The sequence below is a fragment of the Aspergillus pseudotamarii genome (assembly GCF_009193445.1).
Source record: "Aspergillus pseudotamarii strain CBS 117625 unplaced genomic scaffold BDV38scaffold_20, whole genome shotgun sequence".
Classification (NCBI taxonomy): Eukaryota; Fungi; Ascomycota; class Eurotiomycetes; order Eurotiales; family Aspergillaceae; genus Aspergillus; species Aspergillus pseudotamarii.
In genome coordinates, this window is record NW_022475034.1 from 370,122 (window position 1) to 392,335 (window position 22,214).

General features: G+C 48.7%; 8 protein-coding genes across 8 annotated transcripts; 2 read left to right on the plus strand and 6 right to left on the minus strand.

Annotated features, from left to right (window-relative positions):
- Window positions 1-8: 8 nt before the first annotated feature.
- On the minus strand, window positions 9-1,266 carry BDV38DRAFT_281954 (beta strand repeat-containing protein; the record flags this gene model as incomplete). Its single annotated transcript, XM_032059688.1, has 1 exon — window positions 9-1,266. A coding segment is annotated over one exon (1,258 nt), but the record flags the coding sequence as incomplete, so codon positions are not given.
- Window positions 1,267-9,453: 8,187 nt separating this feature from the next.
- BDV38DRAFT_69152 (uncharacterized protein) lies at window positions 9,454-10,704 on the minus strand. Its single transcript, XM_032063779.1, has one exon. The coding sequence runs from the start codon at window positions 10,522-10,524 to the stop codon at window positions 9,529-9,531; it is 996 nt and encodes a 331-aa protein (XP_031914719.1). The 5' UTR covers window positions 10,525-10,704; the 3' UTR covers window positions 9,454-9,528.
- A 916-nt stretch (window positions 10,705-11,620) lies between these two features.
- BDV38DRAFT_244227 (uncharacterized protein) lies at window positions 11,621-11,935 on the minus strand. The gene has a single exon (XM_032054291.1). It carries the CDS (start codon window positions 11,895-11,897, stop codon window positions 11,700-11,702), a length of 198 nt encoding a protein of 65 aa, XP_031914720.1. The 5' UTR covers window positions 11,898-11,935; the 3' UTR covers window positions 11,621-11,699.
- BDV38DRAFT_270498 (alcohol dehydrogenase, class III) lies at window positions 11,899-14,630 on the plus strand (the record flags this gene model as incomplete). The annotated part of the gene is made up of 7 exons (XM_032057167.1): window positions 11,899-11,919; window positions 12,047-12,161; window positions 12,227-12,362; window positions 12,433-13,067; window positions 13,130-13,346; window positions 13,501-13,505; window positions 14,050-14,630. The coding sequence occupies 7 exons, from the start codon at window positions 11,899-11,901 to the stop codon at window positions 14,628-14,630; spliced, it is 1,710 nt and encodes a 569-aa protein (XP_031914721.1).
- Window positions 14,631-15,297: 667 nt separating this feature from the next.
- On the minus strand, window positions 15,298-16,140 carry BDV38DRAFT_281958 (uncharacterized protein; the record flags this gene model as incomplete). Its single annotated transcript, XM_032059689.1, has 1 exon — window positions 15,298-16,140. One exon carries the CDS (start codon window positions 16,138-16,140, stop codon window positions 15,298-15,300), a length of 843 nt encoding a protein of 280 aa, XP_031914722.1.
- Window positions 16,141-17,444: 1,304 nt separating this feature from the next.
- Window positions 17,445-18,324, minus strand: BDV38DRAFT_244234 (uncharacterized protein; the record flags this gene model as incomplete). Its single annotated transcript, XM_032054292.1, has 4 exons — window positions 18,188-18,324; window positions 18,058-18,125; window positions 17,938-18,006; window positions 17,445-17,876 (listed from the first exon to the last, which is right to left on the minus strand). Coding segments are annotated over exons 1-4 (221 nt in total), but the record flags the coding sequence as incomplete, so codon positions are not given.
- A 1,087-nt stretch (window positions 18,325-19,411) lies between these two features.
- Window positions 19,412-20,206, plus strand: BDV38DRAFT_281960 (ankyrin repeat domain-containing protein; the record flags this gene model as incomplete). The annotated part of the gene is made up of 1 exon (XM_032059690.1): window positions 19,412-20,206. One exon carries the CDS (start codon window positions 19,412-19,414, stop codon window positions 20,204-20,206), a length of 795 nt encoding a protein of 264 aa, XP_031914724.1.
- A 117-nt stretch (window positions 20,207-20,323) lies between these two features.
- Window positions 20,324-21,617, minus strand: BDV38DRAFT_244238 (polysaccharide lyase family 20 protein). The gene has a single exon (XM_032054293.1). The coding sequence runs from the start codon at window positions 21,584-21,586 to the stop codon at window positions 20,825-20,827; it is 762 nt and encodes a 253-aa protein (XP_031914725.1). The 5' UTR covers window positions 21,587-21,617; the 3' UTR covers window positions 20,324-20,824.
- Between the last annotated feature and the right edge of the window lie 597 nt (window positions 21,618-22,214).

Sequence of the window (22,214 nt, forward strand, 5' to 3'; positions counted from 1 at the left end):
GTTAGCACCAACACCTGCATCAGCATTTCCGCCAACGCCTGCATTAGCTCCGATATCTGCGCCAGCATCTCCTCCAACACCAGCGTCGGCTCCAACACCGGCACTTCCACCAAGGTTGCCTCCGACATCTGCTCCAACATTGCCTCCAAGGTTTCCGCTGGCATTTGCTCCTCCGCCAACATCGGCACCAGCATTACCGCTAACATCGCCACCAACGTTGGCACTGCCAGAGACATCTCCATTTCCACTAGCACCAGCATCACCACTGACATTGGCACCTCCAGAAACACCCCCACTAGTATTAGCACCACCGGAGATATCACCACTTCCACTGGCACCAACGTCAGCTCCAGCGTCACCACTAGCGCCAGCATCTCCGCCAACATTGGCACCACCAGAGACATCCCCGCCAGCGCTGAGATCACCACCGGCGTTAGCTCCACCGCTAATATTTCCACTTCCAGTGGCTCCAGCATCGGCCCCAGCATTACCACTGGCACCGACATCACCACCGGCGTTGACACCTCCTCCGACAGTAGCATTACCGGCAACATCTCCGCCACCGCTAACATCTCCGCTGCCTGTAGCACTCACGCCAGCTCCAGCATCGCTACTAGCATCTCCTCCAACATCAGCACTTCCGCTTGCACTTCCGCTTGTATCTCCACTGCCGCTGGCACCAATATCAGCCCCGGCATCACCGCCAGCACCAACGTTGGCTCCCCCACTAACATCTCCTCCAATATTAGCGCCTCCGCTGACATCGCCGCTGCCGCTGGCACCGACATCAGCACCAGCGTCGCCACTAGCACCAGCATTGGCACCACCGCCAACGTTGGCGCCAACACTACCACCACCACTGACGCCTCCGCTCACACTTCCGCTGACACCACCACTGACACTGGCGCCAACAGAGGCACTGGGGTTGGTTCCAAAGCTAACACTCACACCAACACCGTGGCCGTTTTCGCATTTTTCACAGACACTGGTAGTAACACTAACAGCACCGCTGCTAGTAGCGCTACCGGAAGCCTCACATGCTTCACAAGAAGTAGTGGAACTGGCCGAGCCGTGGTGCCCGAGCCATTCAATGAGAGGCAAGAAGGTACGAGACTGCAATCCAGCACGATCCCTGGATGGGTTGGAGAGGGTAGTACCAATTCTACCAGGGACGTTCGGCAGGGTACCATTGTGCGATGTCACAGACACCGGGACCGCCAGGGTCGAGGTTGCCCCAAGGGCGAGGGTATAAAGAGCGTAACGCATATCGGGAATTAAGAATGATTGAAAAGATTAACGAAAGAAGAATGACTTTTTTTATGGATTTTTGTGTGAGGTAACAATGAAAGAAGGTTGTTGATGCTGGCTGAATGAGGTGGTAATGGGAGCGCATGGCAGGCCTTTATATAGACTTGACATCTCCCCTTTCGCGCTCTTGATGTCGCTATTCAGACTGGGATGGAACCATGTTTCCATTGTGGACTAACGATGAAACCACTCTATCCATGGCATAGGCAAGACTAGTAGTAGATCTGCGTTTCAAAGAAAGACCGCATCTAGACAATCAACCCTGAAGTGGAAATGCGCTTGACTAGATCGGATTTGCAAGTCGGATTTTTGGGGTACTCGGTTCATACTGCTAGAACGTAAAGCTGCTTCTCCTTAAATGATGTTCTTCCATTATTATATTTGCGGTTTCTATTCTTAAATGGAGCTTAATCACCTTTACGGATACTCAACCACGACCTGAATAACCTCGATACACAATTGCATTACATCTTTCCAAACTACAAGTCCCAACCGAATATATGCACCAAAACTGGCAGACACAAAGTGCCTGTCACCATCCTGACGCACGGAAAAGCCCCTGGCCCTAGGGCTCGGCCTTAGTGTTGGTGCAAGGTCACTTCAGAACCGGACCATGAATCATGGCAACTTACCATCCATCTCAATTATAATTAGAATAATTAGAAACTATGTTTGCATGAGTCAAGCTACAAGCGCAAATAGAGTTCTTAATGTGGGGAAATATGGCTGCAAAGGAACAATAGAGAGAACGCATCTCCAATCTGAAACGGTCGGGGAGAATCTTCGCTTTTCTTGTGCTAGAGTGAACCACGGTGATTTTACCCTAACTGGCTAAGCCGGGATTGCCGGCTGGTTTTCGGGGCGAGCAGCCGGTATGTACCCTGAAGGAATCAAACTCAATTATGAGAACACCCTTCCGATATCGCCGCCCGACGAGTCTAGATTTTTTCGTCACGCTAAATGGATCTACCTTTTCCGATTTACCATCTGTAGCAGAGGTATAGTATGCACATTGAAGGGGTTAAATCTTTCCTCCAGAGGTAGAGCTTAGTCTAAGCTGGGGTCCTAGGTAGCAGCCTAATATTCCTTCACAACCTGTGCATTGAGATTGTCTGTCATGAACCAACGATACCGTGAGCACCGTATTTTGGGGGAACAGAACCCGCATGATTGAAACAGGCTAGCCCACACTGAGACCATTTAATGGGGCCGTGATCTCTACTGGGCAGAGCTACCAAGGTCCTCTTTTTTTGGACTTTCACCCCCTCCGCTCAACCAACCCTGTGGAGACAGGATTCCAAAGTCGAAACGACTCTAAAGGATCGACCACAGACACTAAGGCCGATCTGGAGCAGGGACGAACATATCATCTTCAACACGAGGGCGTTCGTCGACCCCTCGGGAAGTGGATCAACCGTAAAATACCCGAACCCCTGGATCTATGCCAAGACCTAATTTACCTGAACCACCGGAGGAGCTTTCTGGTCCTACATCCTACAAATAGGATCATGATCTCCCAGTTGTGTAAATCAGGTGGTTCCCAATTATAGGACAAGCCTTCGGTTGTGGTGGTTGTGGTTGGTTCCTCGAGGTCGGTGGTTCGGGATCGAGCTCGGAGTTCAAGTCCCACTCAATAGGGTTCGGACTAGGGGAATAACCATTGTGAACCGAAGTTGACCCGGGCCCAGTGTTTGATATCGGATGGGGTTCTATTTTTGTACTACTATATCACGCAGCTTTTTATTGCGCATTTTGGATACTGTTATGCTAGTCATGGCATGAAGTCAAGTAGGTTCCGGAATATATGTGCTTTCATCTGAGTACGGAAAGTACGCTGCTATCCTACAACCTGAGGTGACTTATAGTTTCCAATTTAAATGAACTCACGACAATGCTCAGTGATTTCCGGAATGAGTGCCATATTGTATGCCATCTCGATGATTGGGCATGTCGCTTGGCGATCAGAGTCACACGATGCCTGTACAGATTCTAGTGTAGTCTCTGCCGCCGCTAATCGGTGTCAATCATGTACAGCACCACGATGATCGGTAGCATTGCGAAACGGTGATTGTCATAGCAACATCCACTTACATCCTGAGTACTCGAGAGGCACTACCTTCCCTGCAGGATATCCAATCACTGCGAGATGTTTCGTACATTCCATTAGTTCTAGCCCGTGAGTACACCACTAATGAACAATCGGCTTATACACCACCTCCATCTCATTAGCACGACGCCCCCGGCAGACCCCAGAGGCAATAGCTTACATTAGACCCATGGACCTGCAATCAGGTAGTCCGCTGAATAAGAAGGCCTCGACTGTTCTACATACAAGGCACCACACAATGAATCCCGCCATACGCCGAAGCCAGGAGGCCGAAAGGCCCTGTCCAGCAATTGGCATATCACACCAGATTGGAATTTCCTTTCAAATATTCCTAAAATAGAAAAGGGTTAAATTTCATCCATGGATGTGTTTTGAAAAAGAAGGAAGAGAGCGACAGTCTATCAGACCTAGTCTCGTGAGCCATGTCGTAGAATACTCCATTTTTAACCCATTGGTGAAGGTCCAATGGGCTGATTAGCATGGAAAGGCAAGGATGAAGGAATAGTCCGAAGGATGCAGCCATGTCAAATGGGGGTTTTGCTCTGAGTTTCTCCGAGATCCTTCCGCTTATGGTGACGCGGGATATGGTGTGTAGTGAAGAGCGGGCCATAAAGGATAATATCTCGTTGAATGGCGTAAGCTTACATATTTAGATGCGCTTGATGTGAATACTTCTTAGTAACAGCAGATATTGAAGACAAGCTTGTATATTGCAGAGGCCAAAATCTCCATTATTTGTTTTGCGAGCTTGCGATGCCAGTTCCATGGTGGGTTGCATATTATATAGCACATACCTATTGCTGTACCTAGCCTTCATAATGGCTAAAATCACCTTATAAAGCACACATCATAGTGGAAATATACTCGTATAGCTTCTACTCATTTGAACATAATCCAATCCTAAGCTGGCGGTCTGTTATTCTTAGGGAACCCGAGAGCAACAGCTCTCGACTTTTCATAGCCTACAACTTTCCTGCCAACTGCAATTACATTGATTTACTTTAATACAGAAGTGGCCGCCCAACGTAGTAGGTCATACCATGGGTACCACTAGATCAACAGCGCCTCCTCACGTATTTCGCATTTAATGCGTGTACTTTCGTAGGTGCTAGGAAACGGAGAAAGGCCCGAGTCAGCGGCAATCTGCACTGTACTACAACCAGGCTATTCCTAGCTCGTCCGCGCTGAGAGTTGTCCAGCGCGATAAGTATCCCTTCAAGTCATCGGCCGTCAGATATGTGTCTCTGAGGGTATTTTGTACATCGCTAAAGGCTGTCGGCGTGTTTGAGTCAAGTCCCGTTACTCCAATAGACCTTTTATCCGTAAAGCTATGTTTACACTTTGTTTGAAGATCCATAGCACAGGATTTATATTCTGGCCTTGGTTCAGAGCACGGATCTTCGGTAAGGAGAGTTTGCGGGGTGGGCCGGTGCGATGGATCCCTACTGCAGTTAGCAACATATCCATTTGAAAGAAAGATAAGTGATCATACACAATGAAGCCGTCATGCAACTTTTTCTTCAAGTCTGACTCCGTAGCAACAGTGAGGGACGGCTTTCTAGGTGTTCCCTGCCGGACACGGTCGTTTACAACCGACCATATGACCGTCGTTGTAGTCTGTGTTTTAGTTAATGGCGTTGAAACAAGGCCATCATCCAAACCATCATCGGAATCTTCCTGCGGCGTTCCAGATCGCCGGAAATGAACAATGGATTCATCGAACTCAAATTTCGGAGCGCAAATCGGCCCTTCTGAGCAAGATGGTTAGACACCGGCCCCCATTGGCGGATACAATCAGAGCCGGGAAGCTTACCTTCTATATTCACATTCGGGCTTGTGTCTACAACCTCTTTATCGCCATCAGATATCGGTGGCTCGCCAGTGGCGCTTGCCATATTGCCTACGCTATCCAGCGTCGCTTCTAGGCCGGGTGATCCGGGTGATCCCTGGCACTCCAGCCTGAGAGAATTGGCCTTCTTTACGGTCAATAACTCGCTAGGGGTAGATGGAGCCTTGCGCCGAAGTGCTGGATTATCACAGAGCTCAATGGTCTCGTTGCCATGTGATATCTGAGAGCAGTCTAAATCAATAACGCTCCCTCGCCTGTAACCAGTGTCTATATACAGAGGGGAAGCGTTTGGCTTTCGAGAGCGGCGTTGTTTCCTCTCGATATAACGCTTATGTTTTTGCGCTTGGGAGGCGAGCTCATCCATGTCAGACGGGTTTGCAAACTGATTGATGACTTCTTTATCCGGTTTTGTTCCTGGAACGTCGTCTTGTGGTGCCGTTGCTGACGATGTGAACACCTTCTCTGGGATTGATACAGCAAGACCCGCGACATCTAACAGTGGATAATGTGTGCTACGGTGTAATGGCGAGCCATGCACAAACAGCTTTAACGAGCCAACAGCATCTGCTCTCATTCTTCTCAAATGCACCAGAGTGGTATCATTCAGTGCTTCGTCATGCTCTAATTGACCCGGCTCGGTCAGGAATATCGGCACAGATGACCAGTCAGAGATACCCAGATTTTGGCAGATTGCAGCACGCAGGCTCTCGACAGAATCCATAGACGTAATATCAACCAAACGATAGTCCAACCCATTCAAGGTGACAAATACCCACTTCTTCCCCTCCGTATACATGAATTTAGACTGACGTGTTTCCTGCTCGTGGTCTGAAACTGATGTAGCCGAGGGACGCTCGCCTAGCGACATATCATTTCCACCGAGATCTACTCGCTCATGCAGACGGGTGGGATCGTTTTGCTGTATGTTCACTGGACTGGTGGGCGACTCCGATAACTGCTCGTCGGGTGATGGAAAAGGACTGGAGCCTTTTTTTCTCTTGAAGAATTGCAAGAATCTGTGGCGATGGCCTTGGGAACCGTATGATGACTGATTGTCGCCACTGGGTGGACGGGCTTGTGCCTCTTGTGGTGATAGATGCATTTTATCTTGTTTATATGATCCATGATGATCACGACTTGTAGCGGGGCTAGGGCTGTCAAGCCAGGAGAGCTTAGTAGTCAAGTCCTTAGGAGATAATGACGGTTCCTGATGAGACATAGAAGCGTACTCTCCTGCGGAACCTCCGCTCTCGTGGCTGTTTTGGTAGGCTCGGCTTAGTGGAGGAATATGGGAGCCATCACCAGAAAGACTATGTCCAGGATAGTCACCCATACCAAACAAAGCGTCGTGCTTGGCATCCGTGCGAGGCCATCCCCTCCCTTCGCCTGGAATGTGACGGGATGAGGAATAGCCGTATGTACCAGGAAGGGGAACGGTAAAAGATCGCCTGCTGCCTTGGGCTGATCGTGATACTCCTGGGGGACCGATATCCATAACACCAGACCCATGATTACCAGGAACAGCCTGATGGACCTGTATTGGTGAAGGCTCCAGCGTACTCTCCACTGCATTTACCGGTGGTGTCCCAGACTGGCGCCGTGTAGCAACAGGGTTCTCTATCTCATGATTTCCGGATCCTTGTATGCGACGAATTAATCTGCGCATGCGCTTCGTTTCCTCTCTCGCGCCGCGTTCATTCCATCCGGTTCCGCTGGTTTCGCATATCTTGGCCAGCTGCGGGTAAATGACATCAAACCATTTCCCCATTGTGCCGGCAGATCCTAGCTCAAGAAACTCGATCCCCTGTAGTTCTAGGATGTGGAAGGTGTCCTGCCAGTCCTTTGAGAACCCATTCACTGCGAGCCAGAATAAGACCTTTTCGAGCGGCCAAAAGCCCTCGGCTTCGCGCGGTGATACGTCAACAGGTAACACACCATTGCTGTTCTGGCGCTGACTTAGCGATTCATTCAGATGGGCGGTATAAGCCTGAGCTTCTTCCTGCGTATGATGAGATGTAGCCGGCAGAAGTGTTGGGGCATGTGAGTCATTATCGTGGTTATATAGACCAACGTGACCTGAGATTACGGGTACCATGTCCTCACGCTTTTGTGCAGAATCTGCAGGGTTATAGGCATATGGTTGGTTCATTGGTGGTTGCTGTTTCTTTCCTGCTGGCATGTCACCTTGGCTTTTGTATGTAGGGACTGTATCTCCGTCGAACCCTGGTATTCCAACGCCCGGACGAAATGGAGTATGAGGGGTATAGTTTGCCCTACTTGAAGGTTGTGGAGGTTGGAGAACCCCTTTCCGCAATGTTTCCCGCCCTGCCCCATAGTTAATGCTTTGGTATTGCTGCATTTGCGAGAGGATCGCCACCTTGGATGGCCCGTATCTTGCAACTGGTGGTGACCCATGAGGGGGAGGGGGCGTCTCGCTCTGACGCTTCGTTTGTTGGTATCCGGGAAAGCGAGGTGGAGGTGGTGGGAGTATATACGATTGTGAAGGTTGAACCGTTGTGTTTATCTGGGCGGGGGTATATCGCTGCGACTGACCTTCCATTCTACGACCGTATGTGGTAGTAGCATGAGACAGAGCTTCTGAAGGCGTGATGATATCAGGAGAACCGATTGTAACCAAGTCGAAAAACGGATCTTGGAAGTATAGGGAGACTTCATCCCCGTATGTCAGTCTTAGAGCTGACTTCTCAGCATTATGCACATGTACCATGCCATTACGGATTCGGCGATGACGTTCCTTGTTGAGGTGGTGCTGTACTGCATCGATATCAAGTAGTATGGTCTTCACCAAACAATAGTATCGTTGAAGTTCGTCGCACTGCGGTTCAGCTTTGCTGAGCAGGTTGTATCTTTCCTCGTTTGCGTTATTCTCTTCTGCAAGAGTCGTGATTAGTTCGCGCTGTGCGATAAGCGCTTCGCCTTCTTGTTGTCTACCCCCGATCACTTAGCAAGTGGTGCAGAGAAAGGGCAAAGGCTAGCCTTACTTCCGAATCTGCTTCGCATATATGATAACATTAAGCATGAGAAGCATTGTGGTCTTCATTCTCTCTAGGTCGCTTCTGAGAATTGCCAAGTTGGAGTCCCGCCGAGCTTCCGCGAGCACAAATGCGATTCGGCGGAAGTGTGACTTGGTCGCAAGGTCAATTACTTCGTTAATCTCATCGAAGACTCTCTGGCATTCATCCAGCACCATATCTGCTGTACTACACGCCTCGGAAGAGTACAAATGGGAATCATTGTCCTCCTTGAGGTTAGCTCCCAGCTGGCGCACGACGTTACAGGTAAGCGCAACTTCTTTCGAGAGGGCGTTGATGACCGTATCCGCATGTTTCGTTCTATGGCAGAGTGTACATAGCTTAACCGAAACGCGAGATCCAAGTTCCGCAATTTGAAGCGCTGCTGCAACAACTCCAAGTATTTCTAACCCCGACATCGCGACGGCCTTAATTCACCATTGGAACTCCTAGCCGATAGTAGCGTGTGCAGGGTCTAGCCGGAGGATTCGACTCCGTAGTAGGAGAAGTGCATGACTTGACAGATCTGTTTCGGAAACTCGAGAATTTGAATTCATTTCGCAGTATCTGTGCACCGCAAGGCTCACTCACTCCAGCAATGCGTGCTCTAGCACTGCCCCATGCCATACCTCTTACGGTAACATATCGTATGCCCGGCTTTCTAATACATGCATTGCATTAGGTAACACATATTTGGATACGCCCAGCAGATTGGCATCCTGCCCATGCTTGCTATAGAACGGCAAGGTAACATCGTCGCACATTAATTAAAGGATATGTGCGTAATCCATGGCAGCCCGTCAGTTGTAGCCACACAGAGCCTCCCTCATTAGTAATCTCCCACGTAAGGCTACGGCTGTTGGGCGATTGAACAATTGTTCCGAGTAGTTCTTGAAAAACGTACGCTCGCTCTCCCGATATAATCATGTTAATGATCCTGAAAATGTGCAGGTGGGTGATCCTGTTTACTCTGATGTACCCACACTATATAAACCCTCTCAATTATACTCCGGATATATACATGGGTTTTCAGCTGAAAACATCGAATAGCCGGGGCCAATTCGGTAGCAGAATAAGGAATACAATTTCATACATATCTTGTCACAAATGCATTGAAATAATAGACCCTAACGCTAGTCAGACAGACATATGGTTTACTTAAAAGGGTAAGGCTGACGATGTTTCGAGAAAGGCTAAAGAAGCAACGAGAGATAGTCCCAATCAAGAGAACATCAAAAAATAACTGGAAGCCCGGCTTCCTGACGAACACGATAAGCCTTCGCTTTCCAGCGAACAAAGGAATTACGTCTGGTTTCATCAGCGCCATACGTTAAATTCAGATCCTTCAAGATGTAATCCAGGCGATATTCCTCCAGAAGGTTCCCGTCGACACAGATCCGAATACTCCCCACATACTCATACATCATGGCTCCGTGGAGTTCCGCCCTGTCACCCATGCGAAGTAGATATCGGATGTAGCCACTGATAAACTCTGCCAGCCATTCCGGTCGCATGAGCCAGGAAGCCAAATCACTGTATGACCATGCACAGGACTCTACGTCATCCTCGTTGTCAATGCCGTTCATCCAGTCAAAAACACCTATACGGATAGGTGCCACTGTACCATCTTTGGACGAGACGAAGTCCAGATTGAGTCGGTTGATACTGAACGGCATACGTTTGCTACGAGGCGAGGCTGTGGGCAGTCGATGTTCTGCCAGAGGGCCAACCTCGAGAAAACGTTCCAAGATATAATAGAAGCTCCAGAGAATGGGAGGTGGAGTACCATATCCCGGACGAAACCTCTGCCGGCGGCCCTCAAGCGTTGGACTAGTACCAATTATCCTGAAGGTGGCGGTGAGATCGTCGACACGCCGACAGACCTTGGAGAGAAAGCACCAGGTTGGCAGTAAATCTGTCTCATTGGCCAGGATAACGTCGAGCCTTAACGAACAAGGCACCAGATCTAGCCGCCTCCTTGCAATCTCCGCTATTCGTCGGTTGAGTAGAAGAAGGGATGGACAGCCTGACTGCCAATCCTGTTTTTTCCAGTACTTAACATGGCTCGGCCCGTAGCTCCACGAACGACAGGGTGCCTTCCGTGGCCCAGACACATGGCCCTCGTATGGGGCCTGAGGACAGTCGGGTGGGGGCTTGTCGTAGGTCAATGCTAGCTGAACTATTTGTTCAAGGAGTTCATTGGGCAGGTCTAGAAGTGAGGTTGGCATTTGACCGTACTTGAAGATGTTTTCTTTCGACGTGCTAAGAAGCTATAAAACTATAGTGAATGTGTATATTGCCGTGCTGTTGAGCAGATGATTGATTGTAACAACACGTGAAGTACTGCTAGCGGGGCTTAGACGCTTCGCCTAGACCGCGCTAGACGCGTCCATCATGCAAGGCTGAACACTGAACATTAGCCACGACCTATAAGATCCAGAACGGCTATTTCGACGAAAATCAGTCGGATGCCGTGGCAATGGCCCTTTCAGTATAAGCCACCGTGGAGCTTGGCTGGAAGCGCCAACACGATTGTCGCATTACTCCCTTCATCCTATATATATAGCCCAGTTTCTTCGATTGTCTGTCGACTTGATATACGTGCTTTCCCGGTTACTTAGCTTCGACAAAGAGGTTTTGCTTTGCCGAAAGGCGCCGTATGATGTGTAATCGTTCCTAGATTCGCCCACATAGGTACCTGAATGAAATTCCCACGATTATAGTTGAGTTCGACTCTCGTAAAGTCATAAGGCGCCAATCTTGTTCCCAAGCATCTTCTATATGTCCAAGACAGGTTGGCATTCAGGTCCGACATAATCTGTAGCTGGGACACTTGGGAAACTGGGGACCTCAGAGGAATCAATGTACTGGTGGTTTTTCTGGGGAATCTAACTTTGCATGCGGGGTTAAAGCAACTGCCCTTCCTTTTCTGGCTGCCCGCAATATTGGAGAGACGCCGATCGTATCGGGAGGTTAGTCTTATCCGTAGTCTAAAGGAACTCTTGGCCGCCGATGCCCCGTGGAAGAATTTTCTTTCCCAAAATCGCAATCAATTGCTGCGATGGTGTATGTTGCAAATTGACTGATAAGGAGCTATCTAATGCTATGTAACGCTTGTCAGGTGGCTCTGTTGTTAATAAAAGTCTCGAGAAATTGTTCGAGTCCGGGATTGATAACCCATTAGGGTTGTTCGACGCCGTACCTATCTCTCGGCCAGAATTAAATGGACTCGGCATGTCTTCCGAGAATAATCCTTCCACCAAACTACGGAGCATGAACCCATAATCTCTTCCGATGTCGACTTAAAACCCTTCTATCGAAGCAATTAGAACCCCACAACTGCGATCTGGACTTTTGTTTGTCGGTGAGCTATCCCCTCATCGTGTTTCCCCTCACCCCTCACTCAAGAGATTATTTCCTTTCCGTCGTGGGTCTCAGCTTCATTTCCGTCTCCTTGCCCCATAGATCTGCTCGCATGCGATGTACCTGCTCTTTTCAATAGCTGCTGTCTTCTTTCTTTCTTCATTTCTTCTTGAACTTTTCTCTCCCTGTGCATCCCTCCGTTACTAGAATTGAGTCTTTGAGCATCGATTTCATTCATAATGGCCAGTACAGTCGGAAAGGTACGCTCAACCCTGTTCCCGATCTGCTCTCGGAGTGTGTTTACTAACAATGAATAGACCATCACTTGCAAGGTACAAATGGATCAGCCCTGTGCCGAATAGAGAGCAATTACTGATGAATAAACAGGCCGCCATTGCCTGGGCAGCAGCAGAACCCCTTTCAGTCGAGGATGTCCAGGTCGCACCACCAAAAGCTCATGAAGTCCGCATCAAGATCCTCCACACGGGTGTTTGCCATACTGGTGGGTTGATATTTGCTCACAATTCCACGGTTCACGTCTAATATTGTGATTCCTCTCGCCTCCAGATGCCTACACGCTTTCCGGCAAGGATCCCGAGGGCGCCTTCCCCGTGATCCTGGGTCACGAAGGTGCCGGGATTGTTGAGTCTATTGGTGAAGGTGTTACCAATGTTAAAGTCGGTGACTATGTGATCGCTCTCTAGTATGTTGTTCTATCCCAAAAAAAAAAAAAAAAAAAAAAACCTTGCGTGGAATGCTAACCAGGTGGGCAGTACACCGGAGTGCGGAGAATGCAAATTTTGCCGGTCCGGGAAGACGAACCTGTGCGGTAAGATCCGGGCCACGCAAGGCCGCGGCGTAATGCCCGATGGGACGACCCGTTTCAAAGCCCGCGGAAAAGATCTCCTGCATTTCATGGGCTGCTCGACCTTTTCCGAATACACTGTCGTCGCCGATATTTCAGTTGTCGCGGTCACTCCCTCGTGCCCGACGGACCGTTCGTGTCTTCTTGGGTGCGGTATTACGACCGGTTACGGTGCTGCTACTGTGACGGCCAATATTACGGAAGGGGCGAATGTCGCGGTCTTTGGAGCTGGCTGTGTCGGTCTATCGATTGTCCAGGGCGCGGTGAAGCAGAAGGCCGGAAAGATTATTGTCGTTGATATTAATGATGGAAAGGAAGCGTGGGCGTATAAGTTCGGCGCGACACATTTCCTCAACCCGGCTCGACTGAGGAAGACCGTTCAGGATGAGCTGATTGACATGACGGACGGTGGATGCGACTACACATTTGACTGCACAGGAAATGTCAGCGTCATGCGCGCTGCGCTTGAAGCCTGTCACAAGGGCTGGGGTGAGAGCATCGTCATCGGCGTTGCTGCTGCTGGTCAAGAGATCACAACCAGGCGTATGTGGCATCCTGTCCGAAAGTTTTCATTATGGGGAATATTTACTGACTTCTCGAAACAGCATTCCAACTAGTTACCGGTCGCGTCTGGAGGGGATGCGCTTTTGGAGGTGTCAAGGGTCGTTCCCAGCTTCCGGCTCTGGTGGAAGATTACTTGCGCGGAGACTTGAAGATCGACGAATTTATCACACACCGTGAGAAACTGGTCAACATCAATGCGGCTTTTGAACAGATGAAGCAAGGGGACTGCATCCGATGCGTCGTTGATACGGTGGTATCGTGAGGCAACGGAGTAGACTATGGGATAATACGAATTGTACATATAAACAATGACTGAAAATGATGAATTTAAACGTGATAATGCATTTCAACTCCCGCTCTGCTGGTCGCTAAAAATATCTCCATGTGTAATTAAGCAGCTAAATGCTGTTAGGTTTTGTTCAAAACGTAAACTATACATTCGATCCATGGACATAGTACAAATGGACAAAAATGTCATCGGGGATAACTCGTACGGACGGAGATAAGTGGAAGTGATAACTGCCGATAGCACGCCATCGACAGAAAATCTCGGAAGCGCGCCCGGACTGGGGTGCCAAAGTGGTCGATTTGGTCCTCCGTACCCCCGGGCACGGGACCGGAAAGCACAACCGGATTGAGTATAGAAACCCACGGTCCGTGACGGACACGGACCGTCTACGGCTTTTCTAACCGCGACGTGGAGACCGTAGATAAAAAACACCCCTCAATAAATCACCAATTATGCTTGGAGTTTGATCTCCTCATGAGGGGATTCGTAGTACCAACTATGGCACGATAATGGATATATAACTTTATAAATGTCCGAGAAATGTAGCAAAAGTGGCATATAGAAGTTACTCTAGACATCTTCTGAAAACGAGCGATATATAAATAATCGCAACGCGGTTCATCTACCACTACCTCCTACCACACTTCATTCTTTGAACATCAACCGAAATAGCCACCATGTCTGTCTCCCTCCACCCCCTCGTTGACAACGGCATCTCCAAGGGTAACGCGAATTTCCCTGGTGGAAACCTCTACTGTCTCTGCCCTCAGAACAAAGTGACGGTCACTCTCAAGAGCAATGTCGCCCACAACCACGCCTGCGGATGCTCTAAGTGCTGGAAGCCCGCTGGCGCACTCTTCTCCGTCGTTGGTGTAATCCCCAAGGAGAACCTGTCCGTGACTGCGAACGCAGAAAAGCTCAAGATTATCGACGAGGCTGCTGTTATCCAGCGCTACGCCTGCAAGGATTGCGGTGCTCATTTGTTCGGACGCATTGAAGTTGACCATCCCTTCAAGGGACTGGACTTTGTTCACGTCGAGCTTTCGGACAAGAAGGGATGGCAGGAGCCGCAGTTCGCTGCTTTCGTCTCCTCCATCATTGAGCAGGGCTTCAACCCCAGCGGAATGGATAAAGTTCGCTCCAAGTTCAAGTCGGTCGGCTTGGAGTCTTACGATGCCCTGTCTCCGCCTCTGATGGACCTCATTGCTACCTACACTGGCAAGAAGAACGGAAAGCTTTCTGCCAACCTGTAATGCGGTTCGCTGGATCGACTGCGACAGTGTGAAATTATGGTGTGACAGTGTGGAGCGATTGTGTTTTTGATTTATCTGGGTGGTTAGACGATATGTTATATGTATAGATCTGGATTGCATGAGGGGAGCGGGTGGGTGTTGTTTGACGGTTGAGGCTGGGTTTCGCTGTATATTGGTCGGCTGGTGGGCGGGAGTTTGATTATGATTATTATGGTAAATGACCAAAACTTTTATGACGAGAGCCTTGTTCAATTGATCGTAGTTTGTATTCATGAGTTGTGTCCTGGTTAAGCACATGACCAGCGCATGCCCTTTCTCCAACAGTAGCACGAGAGGGTCTATGTGCTCGATAGCTCATCCTAATTTCTAACACCGAAGCAAAAATGAATAGAATGAATTCACTTTGTTGTTATTTATGGGTCGGAGATACCGCCGGAATCCTGAGTAACTCTACACGATCCTCAATTGTTTGGATAGGATCGCCATACAGATCTCTCATGCTCTTCTGAGCGCTATACGTTGGGGCCACGGCACTGTTCCTAATCCTGCTCCAGCATCGCTTCTTTGCTTTGAAGAATCCTGTCATACTCTTGCGTATGGTGTTCTACATAAGCCCCCCGCGCCTTAGACATTATATGGCAGTCGTGTAGACCACGGCCTCATGACTTCAATTGCACGTTGTATCCTCGCCATTTTGTGTTTCGGTATCTGAATGGCGCCTCAACTGAATACTTGAGTCGATTGACGCCGTATGCCTTAGTTGGTCCGCCCGAAAGGCGTCACCGTTGAAATTATCCGGCCAGCCATGCTGAGAATACAGCTCTCGCAGAGGGAGCTCGTCGCTGTCCCATTCCCGTCCGCTATTTTCCCCGCCACCGGGCAGTATCTCCAAGGAGCGATACCAGCGAATAATATCTCTCAGCACATCACCAGCAGGGCGACTAGGTATATGCTGAAAGCTGTTTTCATTGTCGCTTTTCTCGCCACACTCAAATTCGCTACCAGTCACGCGGTCTGGATTGTCCCGTATCGCAGGATCAGCAGTATCCCAACTCTCCTGATCGATGATCCAAATCCGATGCCTCCGCGCATCATAGCAAATCACACTTTGATGGTTCCCTATAATGGAGAGTGGAGTTACCCACGGTCGCATATAGGGACCATCTTCATCTTCATAGCCATCATCACCTGGCATAATATGGAACGGATCGCGTCCTTGCTCTATGTCTTCGGGTTGACGGTAATCTGCGAAGATACCCCCCTTGAAGAAATCTGTTTGGCCAGCAAGGGAGATGTCGATGTACGGCAAGATGCTATAGAGATATATGATCGAGGTGTCCAAGCCGAGTTCCTCATATAATTCACGAACATTGTCGATATCATGTGGACTTTTGATGATTCCGGCGGGGTTGAGGAAGCGCATGTTTGCCAGAGTTTGGTAAATTTCTAGCATGAGGTCAGCGACCTCGTGCAGATTGGCTATCTGTGTTGATGTGAGTTGCTGATCCATTGTCCTTGGAGAGATCTGTTGAACTTCGCTATGAGGACTTTTGTTCTAGTAGTACAATAGAATAGGGGGTCGGGTGGTTATTTAAGAACCACCAGCCAGGCACCATCGGCCCCATCTCGTGTTCTGCACTCTTGATGCCTTGGATCCACTACGATCTCTGCGAATTAATGGTTAGGGCTTGAAATGTGGGGCTGAATCAGACATATTATTGGTGATGTGGTGAAGATGGTCCAATATGTATCTATCCTGCGAATAACTCCCCATTGGTATGTGTCGAGCTATTGAAACATATAGTCGAACCTGTGTGAAACGGTGGCTTGCCAGAACAGGCACAGTCGACACGAACTCTCTGGGACTTGGGGTTCATCGTTCCCAGTTATAGCTCGCCTCACTGGATATTCACCATAGCTCCCTTGACGGATGGAACGTATCAGGAGTTCCTCCGCGCAGCCTTGCAACACTCGACATCCTGGCAACACTCCCAGCGCATTAGCCTTCGGTTGCTTCCCTGCTGGGATTTCATATATCGCCATCTGGATCATACTGGCGACATTTACTTCCAGACCAGTCATAGATGCAGTCATGTCGGTCTCCACGGCAGTACCTTTTAGGTCCCAAAATGCCAACGTTGTTCCGCTCAGGCAGCGTCAATTTTCGCCCCTCGCACCCAGTAGCCTTGGTAGTCCTCTCAGTCACCATGTACAGAACAACTAATACTAGGACAGGTAGTGAAATGTTACGTCTATAAAGTCTTGCTCCAGTAAACGAGCTTTTGAACAGCCCACTGCTACAGAGGTCTAGCAGGTACGATGCAGGGCATCTCAGGATGAAGTTGTAGTAAAACAGACCCGTTAAACTCTTGGGTTGCAGCGCCAGGGGTATGGCTGCGACACTGTTTAAATCCAGAACTTCGTTTAACTCTATATCCTACTGTATGGTGGCTTGTACTACCCCACTGCCATGTGTGTTTTAAAGTAGGCCTGTAGCCTAGGATATCGGATTAAACAACTAGGAACGATAACGTTTCCTTGGAGTTGTGGGTCATGCTTATATGGAAGAGATGACTACCGCCGAAACAAGGTAGGACTGTATTTTAAATGACTAAAGTCTGTGTGTATGGAGATCATGGATAGCTGTCGCGCCTAACCAATTAGCTCCTTGTTACCCAGTTAATCCACCTGGAAAGGTGGTCCTCTAGCTACGAGATATGTTTAATTTCCTGAGATCTTTACAGCGTCTCCAAAATCGATATTAGTGGAATGCTGCATTCTATCACGATGTACCTGCTGGCATATTTATTTAGCTAGGAATTGATCGATTGACTATGGCGGATCAAGATTGTAAGGGTTTGGCCCTATACTTATCATATAGCTTTATATAGAACGGTTCCCATAAGGAAAGAAAGAAAGAAGAATGGCTGCTAAATTAGAGCTAAGGCATCAAGTCCACATGAATGTATGCCGAACGCATCGGGCATCTAACGTGGTTCCCTGCCCTAGGTGTAATCTATCACCAACATTATATCAGTCAGGAAAAGGATCTATAGTTCTGCAGCTATTACAGGTGATATAGGTAATGAAATTGCTGCAAATAGTGATCCTCTTCCTAGAGGAAGTGATTGCAAATCCGGACCCGATAAAGTAATCAATATTCATGTTCAGTCATCGTCAGGCAAATTTTCAACCCGCATTTCCTTCAGCACTTTCAATTTCTCAATCGCATCTGGTGAGAGCTCTCTGAGACGTCGAATTAATATTCAACGTCAGATGACTCGCTTGGGTGGATAGAAACACGTACTGTGGTACAATATATGGGGGCAGACTCCTTGACTGTATGGGGTGGCGGCCGGTGTCCTTTTCGATAATCCTATTCGGATTAGTCAAAGAAATCAATAACTCGAAGGATCCTCTCACTTACTCATTTACCTTTGTCCCATTTTCAAAGAAGGCTTCTTCGGTCAGATAGGTGATGCGCACTCGAACTGTCTGTTTCACGTTACTGGTTAGTATGAACGGATTGAAATTCATAGAAGTAGTGGGGTATTAACCTCGGACATTTTGTGTGTAGGGATTGACTTGCGAGAGAGTACTGTCTTTGCAACCCGACGTAAGAGATATGAAGAACTCTTTTCTAATTTACGGGGAGACCAAGCCGATATTTATCCCTCTGAAAAGGCTCTGTCACGGGGTGAGGATAGACTCATGTCAGGAGTGAATTGGGTCATACTGGACAGACGTGCGGGGGTTGGTCAAGATTGATGATGATTGCATTCGATGTACCCCTCCATTTGTACTTGCAGGAACCCAAGGACCAATAATAGGGCGATTCCATGCAGGACGGTCGAACGAATCGCACCACCATACGGCTCCGCGTATATTTTCCACTGAGAATGACTGGACCACATGATCCAGGTCTCCAGGGATCATCCATTGTCCCTACGTCAAATCAGCTACCTGCGTGGTTATCTCGGAAGATGCTGAGATAAATTCCTGTGACATCGCCCATCTGAACCTCTATACCTGGTATGGTCTATCGTTTCCTTGGTTGATTCACTCGCCGCTTAATATACTTGTCAGACCCAGCTCCAGTAGCGATCGAGAGACATACCCTATGGAACATACCCTAGCTGTGGTAGAATTGTGCCCAATAAAAGACGTGCCCGTCTTGACAAATCCTTAGTGAACTCCTCGGTCGACGCAAAGTGGGGTCGATAAGTGGATGATTAAAATTGCTACCCGTCCCCTCAGCTGTGATATGTCACTTACTCGTACATACTTTTCGCCTATGCATGCTTTGGTGACGTGGCGACCACGCTTCGATAGTATGTCCCAGTGGGGTAATACTAATTACCGCGAGGCTGCCAATGTACAATAGCTGTACCAGTACTTGCAATGATGTGTGCAACATGAATATATTTGTATTATCCTCACCATTGATTGAGATCAGCTGAGACTGTTTAGGTACCAAGTAATGATGTACTTTATCAGATACTCATATCCAGGCACCGAAAAGGGTACAGCAAAACTTTATGAATTGGAAGCAACTTGACGGGTCATGCTATGATCGTAACATGGTGATATGATTAGTGCAATCAAAAGTTCGAGAGAGCTCTGTAGATCCTGTACTCGACACGTCTTCCAACGCTGAGACCCTTTACGGTAAAACAATCTCTTTTCAAGTACGTGATTCTGTTGGACTGCATACCTCACCATAGGACCGAGTATTCTGACGCTTGAATGAGCATTGTCTCTCACACTACCGGTCTTATAGGATGTTCGAGGACTTCGATGATTACGATGACTATGATGATTATCACGACTATGCTGGATTCGGCGTGCCCCTTCCAATGACTGATTTGCGAAGTACTCGCCTTCATCAAGCGGTTAGCAACAACGACATCGCTAGAGTCGAGGAGTGCTTGAGAAATGGGGCAGACGTCAATGTGCAGGATGGACAATGCAAAACCCCCTTGCAGGTTGCTGTGGGCCGCAACATGGAAGATGAAGACATAATCCGACTCCTCCTCCAATACGGAGCAGATGTCACGGGACACAGAGGGGTGCATGGGAATGCGTTGACCTGTGCTGCTGGCGGCAGCCCAAGGACTATGAAAATTCTTTTAGATCATGCATCCGCCCAGAAGGACTTCAGCCTCACATCCGCTAATCGAGCACTATATGCGGCATCAGAAATTGGCCGTCTGGAAATGATTCAGCTCCTTCTAGCTCAAGGGGTCAGTCCTAATGCCGAAGGCTCTATGTACGGGTCTGCGCTTGAAGCAGCAGCACAGTATGGAAGCGAAGATTCTGTCCGGGCCCTCTTAGATGCTGGCGCAGAGGTAAACTTTCAAGGCGGGTATCATGGGAACGCGCTTCAGGCTGCGGCTAGATATGGACATCTGAATCTCGTGAAGACTTTGCTTGAGGCCGGTGCCGATGTAAATGCCGCAGGTGGTGTCTATGCTAATGCATTGACGTCAGCTATAAAACGAGATCATCCGCTGGTTGTGGACTTGCTTCTGAAGGCGGGTGCAACGCTTGTTTCGGAAAATGAGAGATCGGCTTGAATGGACGGCCAGCTTATATTGGATCTGGAGAGCTGTGTATGTACACGAATTTCAATATGCGACGTGCAGGGAGATGGTTAATACGTCCGACATCATAAACTCTTTTCATTGTCACTTAAATGATGCTATAATATAACCACCGCACACACAGATTTCACAGCTTATCGCTTCAGGGCCGCGGCGGGCAAAGCGCGCGTCTTTCAGGTTCAATATGACTTATACCAGCTAGTATAATTCCCTCCTGCTTCATAAAACTCCAATGGGAAGGGAATACAACAGCCAAGCCCTGCCACTATATTACCCAGGAGGAACCAATGGAACAAGAGTATCCTTGCAGTATGAGGCCAGTCAATAGTCACAATAGATCAATGTCGGGTCGGTCCTCAGGGAGCCATTGGTCATGTATGTCCCCTTTGCGATCCTGTATAGGTGGTCAACTAATACATGAGAGTCTCCCGGAGACGGATGTCTTGAATGAGCACCGAAGCAGTGACGAACGGTGCTCAGCTCAAACAAAATGTAGTAAAATATCCTATCCATACGCCTTGCGTGTCGGGACGATTTAACAGAAAATTCCCGCTTTCATCCGCACTAAATATTCTCTTCCAAGGAAATCATTTACTGCTGATCAGGATCCGCATCGGCAAAGGTAGTGCCAGCAACAATCTCATCATACCACACCTGGCGAGTTCCCTGAGATCCCTTCATACCACCATCATCATACCAGCCGTTCGCATAAAGACCAACCCGGAACTGGAACGCCCGACCATCATCAACGGTGGTGTCAATGTTGTACTTCTCGAGTACTTTCTGCCCATCGAACCACATCTTATAGTATCCCGTACCATCGGCCCTCCATTTCGCCTGGATGATAATCTTGTGCCACACGCCCGCGCTCACAGTTGCCAAATTGCTAAAGGTAGTCGTCTTTTGCGCGCACACACTACCCGTCTTCACTCGCGTAAAGAGTTGGTCACCGATCAGCCACACCATGCTGGAAGGCATGTAATCGTCGCAACCCGTATCGCCGAAATCGGCGATGAACTGTGCAATATTGTACGATTGTGCGGGAGAGAACTGCCAGGATTCTTGCAGCCGGAATGTGAAGCCGTAGAAGCCTTCATCGCCTAGTTTGTACATATCGTTGTGAACCACCTCCGAGTGGTAGCGACCGCTGTAGCTCGAGTCGTAGACCTGAGTCATCTTCAGGGCGGTTGACCCTCCGTAGACTACATTGGTGACTTGTTGCACCGTGCCCTTGTGCTCTTGGTTGATGGAGCTCCAGCCTGAGGTGGTGCCTGTGTTCTTGAACGTTTGGGTGGCATGTATTGTGAAGCTTAGGCTAAGTAGTATAGCAGCTGCTACCGATTGGAACCGCATCTTGTATGGGAAAAGGGAGGAGCGAACACTTTGATCTTACTTTGTGTCATGATTTGAGAAGCGGCGCTTTGGGGGGTCTTTTGTATTCTGGATCCCCATCGTATGTTAACAAGAACAGAAACGTGGCAAAGCGCCGTTCTTCTAGAAATCCGGTATTGCTCGTGTTGAAAGTGGGGACTTGTGCAGCCAAGATACTCTTAAACCACTGCTGGGTTGCATCCGCTCGGCTGGAATTACCTGGACTGCAGCATAATGGAGTCAATATATAAGCCACTTTATGAAGAGTAGGAACTAATGCGAGTGACTGGACTTAGCGTCATCTCTTAGGCGGCATAATTTGCTTCATTATTGGTCGCGTTTCGGATGTCAATTTAGCGATGGCTCAGGGGTTGCTGTTTAAGGGAAATGGTCTAGAGCCTTCAGAGTCATAGCTACGACTACGGAGTACAATTAGAAAAATGCCTACCGTCCGCCAATGTATACAGGGTATATATGATTCTGGTTAGAAGGACACCAAAAATGGACTTGATATCTCATCCCTCCATTACCTGCCACCTGTTATATACGGAAATCCTCCTACCCCTTGACGAGGACGATCCAATTAATCGAGAGAGCGTTTCTTGCATAA